The sequence below is a fragment of the Lepidochelys kempii genome, chromosome 9, assembly GCF_965140285.1.
Source record: "Lepidochelys kempii isolate rLepKem1 chromosome 9, rLepKem1.hap1, whole genome shotgun sequence".
Taxonomy (NCBI): domain Eukaryota; kingdom Metazoa; phylum Chordata; order Testudines; family Cheloniidae; genus Lepidochelys; species Lepidochelys kempii.
In genome coordinates, this window is record NC_136388.1 from 4,572,824 (window position 1) to 4,587,400 (window position 14,577).

Below are 14,577 nucleotides of genomic sequence, written 5' to 3' on the forward strand. Positions count from 1 at the left end.
TAAAAAGATAGAAGATAAATTTGAAAGAAGATGAGGAACAGAATCCTTCTGTATTTTTCCTCTCATCCTTTTATCTCCCAACGTAGGAAGTTTACTGAACCCTCGCCAACAATTCACTCAGGCTAATGAAGTGTATAAGTAATGGGATTAAATAATCTCAACCCATTATTACAGTGGCTAATGCAGATGTTCTCCCAAACTAAAGCAGATGCGCAGTGAAGAAATCATGCCTGATTTAAAAAAAAAAAAGTATTAACCGACTAGCAGATCCCAGCCTGAAGTCAATGAGACATTTAGCTCCAGCGATATAAAACACTTGGTGCAATGCATTATGACACACCTCGCAATGAACTACGGTCTCCTCCCAAGGGCCAACACATGTGCCACAAAATTAACCTTAAAAATTTGATGGCACAATAATTTTAATGCTAACATTAAAAGGAGAAATGGTTTAAAAGCACATATTCAATCAAAAAATCATTTACTTTTTAAGAGCCAATTAACAGGGACCATCCACCATTGCCACTGTAAATAAGGCAGCATCAATCCTCCATTATTGCATTCAACACTTTAGCAATAATCCCACTGCAAAGGACACGTAGCAATGGCAAGGAATCATGAGGCACTGTTACCATGCTCTGAAGTAGTAATGATAATAAATAATAAAAAGTGATGAAAGAATGTAACTGAGGAATTAAAGCTTTTAGCAAGTAACAAATGGGATTCAGATTCCGGGTGTCATGAAGGCCTGATTCTGGGAAGTGTCCAACCCTCATTTCCCCCTGATATCAGTGTGAATGCAGAGTGTTCAGCATTTCACAGGAGGCACTCAGCTCCTTGCAGAACAGGCTCCTCAGCTTGTAAAGGAAACTCGAAGTTAGAGACTTAGTTACCATGGCTGTAGCCTCACCTTGCAATTAAGTGAGAATAAATATAACCGAGCAATGTTTGACAAAAGCCAGTGTTGAGAGAAAGGGTTCTAGGAATTAGAGAGAAATCTACACAGGGCTGATTCAGTGATCTCCACAGAATTTTTCAGCAATATTCTGCAGCTTTACTTATTCTAAATACAGAGATTTTAACTATTTTTTTCACCCAAACCGTCAAAATACCAGGGCACGGTAAATGCAGATACTTTAATGGTGAAACATCAAAAGGCATCTGGATACAAAAGCCCTTGAAATTGATGGATGGACTCCTACTGATTTGAAAGTGCAATGGATGGGGCCTAAAGTTTGGATGCTGTTCGGCAGCTTTTATCATCCTGTGGGGTTGCAAAATTACATTGGGATCCTTCAGTCTCACCCCTCCTTCAGTGGGAGTTTTGAGGACACAAGGACTTCAGCATCAGGACTCTTACAGTGGAAAGCTTTTGGGAACAGGCTTTTCTCCTAAGAGTGCTGTTACTTCTGTTCCCAGTCAGGCTAAGTTTATCACAAGAAAAACCTCTCTCTCTTTTGGCACGTTTGTTTCAAGGCTTGGATGGAAACCAGAAATCATGCGCAAGAGGGAAAGGGGGTGGGAAATTAAACTTTTTCTGAACATCATGGATGGGTCTGTTTCTACTCTATCTAAGTTGAGTTGCTCACCCTTAATTGTAAGGCAATGCTGCAATCTACAGTAGAGAGGGGAGTATCCACAGATGTCTAAACTCTGCTGGTTTGTGTTCATGTTGAAAATGAGCCTCGGCACTTACAATGTAGCAGGGTTCACAATACGCTTTCTTCTCCACCGCGTAGAAAGGCTGGCCTCTGAGCTTGTTGCCACATGTCATGCAAGTAAAACATTCCACGTGGAACACTTGGTCCATGGCGGTGCATCCAGTGCCTTCCCCGACAACATTCTCACCACAACGGGAACAGCGGCCTGGGGGGAAGAGAGGAGAAGAGACATCATAATCATCGCAAAGTCATGAATATGGGGGCTCCAGGTGCTATCTTGAGGTACAATGTCACCACATGGTCATGTACAATTCCTGCCCTCAGCCGCAAAGAACAATCTCATGCCTAGGAAAGATTTGCACACTCTGGAGGATCAGATGGCTCTGGGGCTGGACCCCAGGCTCTGGTGCCTTTCACTTGTATGTCATTACATCGAATGCAGCCCATACCAATGGGGACGTACACTCGCCACCTATGGGAGGCCATCTGGTGGTCTACGTGAGCAGTCTCAATGCAGCTCCCTGCATTCTCACAACAGGAACTGCCAACGCAGTGAGCACCATTGGTAGGGGTTGCAGCAAAGAAATGAAGGACTGAATGGCTAGGGAGATTGCAACACCAATCTCTCATGCTGCGGGCTTACCGTTCTACAGAAACGGACAAATACAGGGCGCACACACAGAGACAAGACAGGGCAGGCACGGACGACGGACCAGGCTTGGAGAGGCTGATGTAGAAGTGCTTTGTGGGACACAAAGGGGGAGGGGAGGAAGGGAGGGAGGGAGTGAAGGGGGAGGGAGGCTGAGTGAAGTTGCTTAGCTCACGGGAAAGGGCACTTCCAAAAAGAAGCCTGTGGCACAGAAGCTGCAAAGGGAAAGGTGGGAGTACTCAACGCAGTGAAAAGCACAGCTCCGAGGGACATCGCTCATTTCAGTCCCGCTCTGATGTTCCACACTGCTGATTACTGATGTTCCACACCGCTAGCATTCAGCATTGATAATGATTTAGCTCAGACATGCAGAATTATGGAACAGAGACAGTGCCAGGTTCTCAGCTGGGGAAAATCAGCATAATTCCACAGAGCTCAACAGAGCAATAACAATTTACAGTAGGGTGACCAGACATCCCAATATAATCGAGACCGTCCCAATATTAGGGGCTTTGTCATACATAGGCAACTATACCCCCCCCCAAAAAAGTGTCCTGGTTTTTCACACTTGCTATGTGGTCACCCTAATTTACAGAAGCTTAGGTTTCTACGCCACTAAAGGAGGAGATTTCATGGACATATCTAGTTTTCTGAATGAATAATTTCTGTGTCTCTCATTTTGGGTCTTGTCGGACATTATTATTTATCATCTGTATTACCATAGCACCTAGAGAACACAGTCACAGACCAGGACCTCATGGTGCTAGGCACTGTACAAACATAGAACAAAATCACGGTCCTCGTCCCAAAAGGTTTCCAATTTAAATACAAGACAAGAGACGACAGGTGGGGGAGCAGAAGGGAACAGTGGGACGATATCGCATCACGCGTTTGGGACTTGGCAGATGGAGTGGGACGGTTGCTAGGGAAGCGAAGGCTATGCAAAGAGAGCAGGATGATGGCCAGGAGATAGCTGTCCAAATGGTATCACACATTCAACTGAAAGATGGCCTTTCAAATAATTCAATAACCCAGCCACAAAACGTGCACTAATTTAGTGGTGTATCTGTGTGTATCTGCCTTAAAAATAAAAACGTCTGTAAAGCTTAAAAAAAACCCAAACAAACAAAAAAAACCCCAGCCTGCTCAATTGTCCAGGTGGCTGAACTGTGATACTGCTGTGCATGGAACCGATGATGACATTAATACCCAGGTGCTTACAGCTTCTTCACTGCCTGTCCCAAACTTATGCATGCTGCTGCCGTACAGTAACGGCTGTTGTGCTGGGCAAGCCCGTTTCAGCAGCAAGTAAAGGCATTTCAGTCCATAACGTGCGGAAGGCACTTTACGACCCTCCAGGATGAGGGGGAAGGTGATGTTTGAGATCTCTTAGGAGAGCTTGGAACGGAACCCAAATCATTTTTATTTGTGAAGTTGCATCAGTGTGGTTGGCACTGTAAGGGACACATAATACAGACCCTGCCGCAAAGAGCTTACACGCTGAGCAACCCGGTGGGAATACTCTAAGTCAGAGAGCAGATAGGAGCATGGTAAGAAGCCCAGCTGCAGGGATGTGACGGGGTGGGGGAGACCCTGTCCCGTGTGCTACTGAATGGGCCCAGGACCCCTGGCTTCCGTGGTCCGGGACGCCAGTGGTTCCTGGGCAGGAGCCAGTAAGGAGCATCCTTCCGCTCCAGCAGTCAGCCCAGACTAAGCCGGGCTGCTCCTTCTTATACTGCTACACCTGGAGCATGCCCGGTAGGGACGTGGGGGCGTGGCTTCCTCTGCCCACGGTGTGGAGTTAACCCTTCCCCGGCCAGTGCGGGGTGAGTTCACCCCGTCACAGGGGAATAAATAGACTTTTTTGCTTAAAGCTTAGCTTTGTAGATCATTCACGCTTGATGTCCTGATTCACAGCCCCGTGCTCTAGCCACTTCGCTATGCTTCCTCTTACATGGATGTCCCTTGCCGTACTGGGAGAGGAGTAATTTAGGGTGAGGTACGTGGTGAGAAAGCGGTGGAAAAGTTTCCTAACAGCGACCATGCAGCAGTCTCGCTGCAGCAACGAGACAGATGAAATGGACTAAAAGGTCTTTTTCATCTATGACATGACAGAGCCCCCCCATTCCCCTCCCTTCTCCGGGTGGACAAGGCCAAGAGTGCTCAGTGGTCTCATCCAAAGCGCTTACGCAGCATTGCTGTAATAAGAAGCGACGCCTGGGGAGCAGTTAATATCTCTCCATATAAAACATGAAATTGAAAGCCATGAGTGTATTGCTTCACACACTGTTCTTCCGGGGGAGTATTCTTCAGGAGAATTTAACCTCCCTTGTGTGCCGTTCTGTGATCATCCGGTATCGTTTTTATGGGGCACTTGGACCCAGAGTAATGTAACCTCTGTGCAAACACGTCTCAGTTTCCTTTGTTAACATGTGAATGGAACATCCAGCAACCAATTCCTTCCCCCCCCACTTCCATTCATCATTCAGCCAGTTCCCATGCACTGGAATATACCTCTTTCTCTGGCTAGCGCGTCACTTTCAAGCTATTTGCAGGCTACTTTTCTGAGCCACTTCTGTTTACTCGTGTGCCAAAATACAGATTTAGGATTCCAGCTCTAGGCCCCCATGCCTGAAAACACTGGCCACCTCTGGGCCTGGTTTTGACCAAAGCTGAATACCTGTAGCCCCTGGGAAGTCAATGGAACTGCACGTGCTGAATATCATTCAAGCCTATGGCCTGTTTTTTGCTGAAACCTCTAGGGCACAATCAGCCTCTGAGAAGAAAAAACACAATCCACGTGACAGATAATGCACTCTCTCCCATTGTGGCTGCAAAGAATGGAGGTATATTTTCCTGCAGGCCAATCACACACGACCATTGTTAATTGTGAACACATCTGTGGCTAGATTCAGCTCAAATTAAAGACCCCATGTTTCCTTTCTCACTATTTCCCCGCTGCCTGCAGCAGACTAGTTAATGTCTGTACCTGAGACCAAGTAGCATTACTTCCCATGAAAGGCTAGGCTCACAGAACTCGGGAGAACAAACAGATTGCACACGATTACAAAAATACCCTACGAGGAAAATAGTGGGTGGCATATTACAACGGCAACCCAGAGCAATGTGACCCAGTTGCTTCCGACAGAGGCAAAGACACAGAGAGTCCTTTAAAGGCAGCTTAAAGACAAATGACAAAATTAACATTCAACTTCACCAAGATGGGTCTTTGCAGCGTCACCATTTTCTTTCCCCCCTTTTAGCTTTCTTTTCCCCAGCGCTGATGAAATGGGTTGTATTGGCAGCCACTCCTGGAGTTCTCCAATGCACACGGCAGATGCAGCAACCGCAGGGCATGCTTCCCCCATGGTGCCCCAGCCAGCGGGCCTCAGGGACAGGTTTTAGGGGGAGTTCAATCTGTGTCGGCTGAGAGTTCTCTGAGGAGCTGCCAGGAGCGGGTACCACCACGGCTGATAGTTTCATAGTGGAAACTGGTGGACAGCAATAGCCCCAGACTTTTCTTCTGTAACTTTCCTAACTGAACCCAAGTCAGGTCTCAGTTACATAAAACTTCGGAGTATTATGACCTGGGTCCAGGGAGGTGGAGGGAAGCCCCAATTGAGCCTCATCCCCTGTCCCTACTACGGCTGGGAGAGCTCTCCTGGAAGCTGCGGCTTTCTCACCTCCCCCATAACCTGACATGACTGAGGGAGAAGCCCACTTGGGTCCCTGTGCGCCTCTTCCCCAGTTACGGGAAGTCTTTTCCTTTGGCCAGTGTGAGTGGGAGGAACACTAGAACACAACCGTAACCAATCACCACAATGAAATGACCTGACACTCAGTCCTTCTTTTAAATAGGCTCTATTGTTGTCTAGAACACATCCGAGCAGTTCTAGCATGATAAGGGAGGGAGGGCATAGCACCCTTCTGCCATGAAGCCAGTATGACCTTGTGCTCTTGGACCAATATCTCTGCGCTTCCATTCCCCATCTGTAAAATGGAGCTAACACAACATTTGGCTCTTATCTATTTAGACGGTAAGTTCTTTGGGGGCAGTGAGAGTCTCTCATTGTGGGTACAGCACTCAGCCAAAACCATATAAAGAGCAGTAATAATAATGAGTAGAAAACACATGGACCTTCACCCACAAAACGCTTTAAATTCATGCATTCAAAGAAATGCCGATAGACTGTAGAGTATACCACAGTTAATCAAAACAAGGTCACATCCCCTGCTGCTTATTGATTACACTTAAATTTCCCTCGATCAACCCAATGTCCTCCCTGGTTTTCATTGCTGCTGGGATACAAACGAGAAGAAATAGAATACATTGCCTTTACCAAAGTGTATTACAGTATTTTTCATATGTAAATACATTGCACCAAATATCAAGCTAAAAGCTCCCCTGGCATTCTCAAAACCCTGGTATATTCCCCAGTGCTATTTTTCTAATCATCTCTGCTTAGGAGTTCTCCACCAAGTGTGTTTTAGGAATTCATGACACATCTTCCTTTTGGACAGTTTTGAATCGGCTGGCAATGGATGTGGAAAAATCATTATTCCTAATGAAGAAATATTGACGCGAAAACAGCATTTCGAGGGCAACGTTGACCATAAGTCAACAAAATAACAAGGTTCCTCCCCCCCTTCTCCAATGACTTTCATCCAAGGGTTTTCAAGCACTCCACAAACATCTGTTAATCCTCACAGCCCCATGCAAGGTAGGCATAGTTACCCCCAATAGAATTAGAGAAAGGGGCACAGAGAGAGGTTGATACTACGACTTAGCTCAACCATATTACACTTCTCAAAGGAAGCAAGCATTACCATGAGCTCTGTTTTGCAGATGGGGAAAACTGAGGTACAGAGAAGGGAAGTGACTTGCCCAAGGTCCCCCAGCACATCGGTGGCATAGCCGAGACTAATACCCAGGCTCCCAAGTCCCAATTTAGCGCTATACCCACTAGGCCACACTGCCTCCCTTAATGAACAGAAGTGAGAGACTTGCACAAGTCCACGCTACCGTGGCAGAGCTTAAAACAAAACCCAGAACTCCTGTAGCTCTGGTTAATGTTCTCTGACCATGCACACAACAGGCGCCTTGATTTTGCCCAAGCTGAAAGGAGCGGAAGCTTTGCTCTGGAAGAGAGTAAATATTACCATCTGGCTGAGGAAAGGAGGTGCTTGTCCAAGAGGGGTTATGCTAGGGAAGGGTGCCTTGGCCATGACCTCTCCCAAGCTAGTGCCAACGCTTTGGAGGCTGGTGGCATGGGGCTGTAGGCAACTTGCACTGCCATAAGCTTCTCCCACTGCAGCAGACCCTGGGGAGGAGCTAACCCAGCTGTGAAGAAGCATTATCTCTTGGATTCTAGTGAACTCGAGCTCCCAACAAGACTGGCAGATGGTCAGGTTCATGAATTCGCTCTACTTTTCAACACTGCAGCAGACCTGGGTTCATACCTCAGTCCTGCCTGCGGTTCAACACTACAGATTTTTCTCCTGGACTAATTTGGGGCTAAGCGTTTCAGAAGTGACTAGGGATCTGGGGTGCCTGATTTTAGAAACCTTAAAAGAGACTATTTGGAGGATTGGTGCTCGGTATTGCAAACCCAACAACAAAAAAACCCAGACACACAGATTCACTAGTCACTTCTCAAAGTCTTGCCATTGTAATGTGTGTGATAATCCCTAATCCCACTGGAGTTTGTGAGGGATTTGCCATTGGTTTTACAGGAAGCAAATTTTCCAGACAGTTTTAACCTAAGCTGATAGACGATTTACATAAATGCCAAATAGGGTGAATTAAATTATATGATATTCTCCCACACGTCCCCCTACTCCCGCCACCTGTCCTCTTTTGTTTTTTGACGCAGCTTTCGTGGCAGTTACTCGCCCCTTAGCATTGAACTCACTGTGCTGGAGCACTGCACTGAATTTTCATTATTTGACAGCTGCAGGTCAGACACATCGGTCGTCTCATGCAATGTTTGGACGTTAGACAGATTCATCTTAATTCGCTGCTTCGGCAGATGTCAACGAACACGCGTCGTTCATAGATGCTTGGTGCTTTGAGGCATGTTTGTAACACTCCATGAATTAAATCAAAAGCTGTGATATAATTACTGACTACTTTCCTAAGTCCTCTTATTTTATCTCAACTACAGAGCACACCTCATGCATAGGTCTCCGCAATGACCGTTCTGACTACTTCCAGTAACAGCAAAGCTTGCTCATTGTTTTCATCCCCTAACCACAGTACAACCTCGCTATCTCACTTCACTTATCTGCAAACCTGATACGTTTCCAATATGCCTTGGTGGTCTCGGCCCACGCACTGCTAATGATTTATCAGCAAATGCAGGGCAATGGTGAGGCCTTGTCTTACTAAAGTTTCATTGTTGTTTGCAGTGCTGTTGCAGCCATGTTGGCCCCAAGAGATGAGAGAGACAAGGTGGGGAAGAGAATGTCTTTTATTGAACCCACCTCTGTTGGTGAAAGAGAGAAGGTTCAAGCTCCTCAGATCTCTTTCTTCAGGTCTGTGGAGCTCGAAAACTTGTCTGTCTCACCAACAGAAGCTGGCCGAATAAAAGATACCATCACCCACCTTGTCTCTAAGCCTTCCTGATATCTTCTCAGAGACTTTCCCATGCTGCTCACCCACTGTTCCTATTGGAACAACTCAGAAGCATTGGTGGATTAATCCTCACCACACCCTGTAAGTGCTATTGCAGATGGGGAGCTGAGGCTCAGATTGGTCAACAACTTGCCCATGGTTACCCAGGAAGTTTGTGACACAGACAGAAATTGAAGCCAGGTCTTCTGAGGCCCCATCCACAGGGCCATCTCTTTCTCCACTGTTACACAGGCCTGCAGTACAAGGTGCTCCAGGAGAGATTTGCCTCAGCAGATACGAATCTGATCACAACTCCCCAGTAGGCACGATGAATGTGCTTCCTGCCAAACTGTGCTGTCACCCCAGGGTGCCTGGGCAAGCTCTGAGAGGAAGGAGGGTGGGAAGCTGCTCCCTGGCTCCTTTGATTTAATTGAGGCATTATGAGGGAGCAACCCACTGTGCTCCCTGGAACAATGGGATTGCAATAATGCCTCTTATGCCTGGTGAAAAACCCCTGGAACCTAACTCCTCCCTTCCCCATGCTCCCCCCAAAAAGGCTCAAGGGCAGGTTATCCCATCAGTTTTACTAAGCAGAATACAGTGCATTTGCATGGTCCAAAGTAATTTTCCTAAATTGCTGCAACCATGATGGGGCCGAGCTCCAAAGGTCAGGTGAGGACTAGAGCATTCTTAATGTCCACATCTGGGGTTTGATTGAGTCGATTCCCATCATGAGAGCCACCTGCAAAGTTTGGACCTGGATTTCCCACAAAGCTAGGGGCTATTCTGATCTGAGCTTCTGATGATGACCCAGCACTGACTAGGTACCTGTCGCAACACAGGAGACTTGACTGTTTTCTTGTGCCCGACTGGTTATTTGCTAGTCCCCAGAAACTGGTAGCCTGCAATGGGTCTCCCTGCCCAGTTGGGGTCAGTGATGTTCTATAGTACTTGACTTAATGCTCACTTTTTGCAGCAGGCTCTGGTTTTTGTTGTATTGTTTCCCTTGGGGGCAGATGTTTTACCATTTGCAAAGTGGTTGAATTACAGCCTCAGTGTAACATCTTGAGATGGAAAAAAATAATAATAAAGGAAACCTCCTTTGCTGATCGATCATGGACATGCAGAGGATAGAGCAAGACGTACTTTATTTCCTTTAATGCTGATGAATGGTGCCCGATTAGATCAAAGCACTCTACCCACAGAGCAGCCATAGCATGGGAACTGGCAGAACAAGCTTCCCTACAGTGCATTACCAATGTGCCTTAACCCTGGCAAGGGAGGACTACTTCCAGAAGGGATATGAGGGACTGCGGCCACCTGTGACACACTGGTCACTACTGATCTAGCCTGAACTGAAACTGGTGTCCGGGTGATGAAAAAGGAATGGGCACTTTAGATGGGATATACACTGAGCGGATTTTAAAGAGGCATATATGCTTAATGAAAAAAATTAAAAAGGAAAGATTTGTTTTGTTTGATTTTTTTTCATGTAATTCTTTGTTTTGCACTGTAAAATTCCAGAATGATTTTTTGTTTGTTTGTTTAAATTAGGTTGGAAAAAGCCCACTTTAAAAAAAAAATCCCCCGCCCCCACCAGAAACAGAGGAAGGGTGGGGGAAGAAAAGTGAGAGGAAGTGGAGGTGGGGGAAAAAAACACTTCCTCTCACTTTCTACTTCCCCATCTCCCTTTCCCAGTTTGAAAAAAAAAAGAGAGAAAGTTTGCTTCAAAGTTTCATTTACAAATGAATATTTTCAACAGAAAGGATTGCTCAGTTGAAAAACAAGCTGCTGCTGCTGCTTAGGGCTTAAGCCGCTGCGTGAAGAATGGAGGGTTTGGTTGCTGACAGTCAACCCCAAACCAACAGCCTGGAATTTTTGGTGAACAAAAAATTGCTTTGGGCTGAACAGAACATTTTGTTTTGACATGGAGTGGCTTTTAAGAATGATATTGCATTGAAAACCAAGTAAAATCAAAGGAAATTTCATCACGAAAAGTTATTCTGGCCCCTAAAATCAAAACGTTTAGTTTAGAAAACACTGGAATGAAATGATTCCCACTTTTCTTTGGATTTTTGTTTTGTTCCCCCCGCCCCTCTTGCTGAAACAATTCAGCGAAACTGACATGAATTTGTGAAATGTTACAGGGTTGCGAGATTGGCATTTTCACCCAACAGAAAAGTTTCAGCTGGAAAAAAAATCATCTGGCTTTACTCAGAAGGAAATGTTCTTGGGGGCAAGTTATCCCATCAGTGCTATCGGGCAGGTTCTTACGTCTTCCACTGAAGCAGCTGGTGCTGGCTGCTGTCAGAGACAGGATACTGATGGACTTTATGTTTGATCCAGACTGTAAATTCCTATGAACGGCTCCGGAACTCCAGTACCATCCACTGAGATGCATCCCTTTGCACTTACATTTTCAACATCATCATTGCGAGACTTAACTCTTGAAACAGAAAGGACACAAATAGAGAAACAAACGTCTATCTAAAAGGTTTGATTGAAACTCGTGCGGAAAACAAAGGGCAGAGTGTGTGATGGAAATCGGTCTCTCTTCCCCCACCCCTCTGGGGGTGGTAGTGACTTTCTGGGCATTCCCCTGGTCTGCGGGACCTGTTCTGAAATTCTAGACAAGATCTCAGGATCCTCTTTTGGGGAGCCACAAAAATACGTTTCTGGTGGTTTGGTGACGGAAGTCCCAGCCACTGCGCAGGCGGGGGCTGGGTGGGGCTCTGGCTTTCCCATCGGATGCCAAGCACAGCTGTACACAAAAGGTGCTGGCTCAGCGCTCTGACGTGGTAACTCAAGGTGCTTCTACTTGCTGGTAGAAGCAGTGGTGGGTGGTTCTAGGGCTTGCTACACCCACCCCACTTGTTTGCGGGAGCGGCAATGCAGCACAAAACTCTGAGGCCAAATGAGGTCACCTCCTCCTCAGACATTTAATACTCGATGAATGCTTGCAGCCCTCCCCACCCACTCCTAGAGGCCAAATGTGTAAGGAACTGGAGGGCAACAACCCCAGTCTGCAGGGCTCCGGGTGACGAACACTTCCACTCTACCACCAGGCAACCATGGAAGACCTGCAATTAATGCTCTGTAAACCCGGGGGGCCTAAGCATCACACGAAGTGCCGCTCAGAGAAATCCCTTTTGGCAACATCTCTGGTTGGTCCAGGTGCACTGTTTAAGCAGGAAGCTGTCTCTGCAACTCGACTGTTCCGGGCCTGCTGCTATAACAGATCCCACTGGCCCCTGACTCTGACCCTTGGATTGATTCCTGGTCTCTGACTCCAGCTGTGATATCTGGCGAGACTCGTGACTTTGGGTCTGTCCTTCGGCTTGACTCCTAGTTCCTGACTCTGGTTCTGACCCCGGGCTTTACCACCAACTCTCAACTACTGCTCCAGCTACCAGGCCCTATTCCTGCTCTGACCACTAAACCTGACTCCTGGTCCTACTCGCTTAGGCCAGACTGTCCACATCCCGGTCGTGACAAAAGGTGCCGATTCCCAGCTGCTCTGAGCCCCAACATACAAGAGTTTCAAATTCAGACAGGTTTCAGAGTAACAGCCGTGTTAGTCTGTATTCGCAAAAAGAAAAGGAGTACGTGTGGCACCTTAGAGACTAATAAATTGGTTAGTCTCTAAGGTGCCACAAGTACTCCTTTTCTTTTTGCAAATTCAGACAGAAACCCGGGCCCCTTAGTGGATGCTCAGCTGAGAACCAAGCCACTGGGCAGGTGAAAAAGAACACATCAGCCTGGCCACAACACGCACTGACACAGATACCAGCTTTTCAGCCCACAGTGGGGAACAGACGGACTTCTACTGTTCACCCAGAAGTGACCTAATGGAAGTTATTCAGAGTTATTATTATCTGCATTACTGTAGCACCTAGGAGCCTAGTCCTGGACCAGGACCCGTTGTGCTAGGTGCTGTACAAACAAAACCGCAAAAACCGCCCCTTCCTCCCCAAGCCAATCATTTCATCTCCTCCTGGCAAAGGCTGTCAGCATTCTCCCAGACTCACAACCAGCCCCCAAAATCACACACTGCTCACTGGAGCACTGCTGAGCCTGAGGGACATGGTTCATTCTCCACCGGCCAGCACTCCAGCTGGTGTTCAGCAGCCTGCTTCCACCTTGCCAGACTGCTGGGCTTGCAAGTGGCAGGAAGCAGAGTGTGCTGTGTCCTCTGTTCCGTGGGGAAGTGGAAAAGCCTGGTAACAAGTAGGAGACGTGAAACTTTGAGTCAGAGATTCTCGCTCTGCCAATTGCTCCTGTCTGCCAACCTGCCTCACGTCTGCCTGGGGAGGAGCAGTTGAGGAAATGTCGCTAAATAGAAAACAAGGGAGCAAAAGCTGGGAGAAAGGAAGAAGGTGGCAAAGAGAAGAGACTCCAACAGAAGTTTGCTGCTGGGCTGTCAAACCACCAAAGGCTTTCAGGCCTGGGATTGTCGAAGGAGTCTAAGGGTGTTGGATGCACAAGCCCCACTGAATTTCGGTGGGACACCTGACTCCTTTGAACAGGAATCCATGCAGCAATGCCAGGTGTATGATGCATTTCTGCCTACACACTGCCCAGGTGTTAAACTGAATCCATTGTGCACCTTTGAGTGCCTGACCTGCACTCTGACACTAACCCATTTCCCCTGGGCCGAACTTCTGTCACTCCAAACTTCTGAGCAGCTCTGAACAGCTGCCTTCACTTTTCTTTACACCAGATAGCGGTTTCCTTCTTTCCCACTCAGGCTCGAGGTTCACTATCTGATTACCAGTTAGTGCAAGAACTGAGAGCTTTGTTCAACTGCAAAGAGGCGGCTCTTCCCTTCTGAAAGGGGCACACACCACTTGGTTTTACTACTGCAAGGGCCAGAGACACCATCCCTTAAAACCATGACACCATTATGGAGAGAAAGTTCTTTTAAGGTCATTATTTGATGTTGCTAAAACTGTATCCTCCTCTGAGAGCTGGATTGTTGGTATGAAGGGAGCCTGCTCTTACTCGCAGAGGCAGATGGAAAAATAGTACCAATAACTCTCCAAAGCATTTTAAAAATGGTCTCCCTATAGCACATGCGGCCTATGCAGAGTACATGGTGGAGGAGTGTGGTAGAAAGGCACGAGTTATGGCTTGTTGCAACTTGTATCCAAAACAGAACATGAAGCACAGTGAGACTCAATTTGGTTTAAACAAAACAATGACTCACATGATCCAAATGGGTTTTGAGGTTCAAAACAGTTTGGTTAAATTTGTCTATTTGTAAATTATTTTTCCTTTCCACAGTCCTCCTGTTTTTGGCCCTGGCATGGATCAAGAGCACTCGAACACAGCACGTAAGTCAGTTCCTGGGAAGACTCCAATCCAATTTCTAGAACAGAGGGTTGCAGTCGCTTTCGAGTTAGTTTCAGATCTGCATCCAAACTTTGTGATGCTTGACCCGAGCCTGGGGCTCATCTGTTTGGGTTTCATCACTCCAACGCCACTTAAAAGGAAAACCAAACCATTCTTTCCACTACAAGGCACAGATGGGATGAAGCAGACTCAAATGCTGACCGCGGTTTGGGAAGATACTTCTCTATCTGAGATATGGCAAAAGCCTCTTCCTACGAATAGCGGCGGGCCAGGCTCCGACCATTATCAGGGGATATTGCTAG

The 14,577-nt window shown here is 46.9% G+C and overlaps 1 protein-coding gene across 7 annotated transcripts in view; it reads right to left on the minus strand.

Annotated features, from left to right (window-relative positions):
• Window positions 1-14,577, minus strand: part of LPP (LIM domain containing preferred translocation partner in lipoma) — a 415,845-nt gene that overhangs the window by 80,619 nt on the left and 320,649 nt on the right. For 6 of the 7 annotated variants that reach the window (XM_073359053.2, XM_073359048.2, XM_073359047.2 and 3 more), the window contains one exon: window positions 1,697-1,866. In XM_073359053.2, the coding sequence (XP_073215154.2) occupies window positions 1,697-1,866 (170 nt within the window). Of the gene's footprint in view, window positions 1-989; window positions 1,867-14,577 lie in introns of those variants that run through there. The other variant, XM_073359057.2, reaches the window with a different exon arrangement.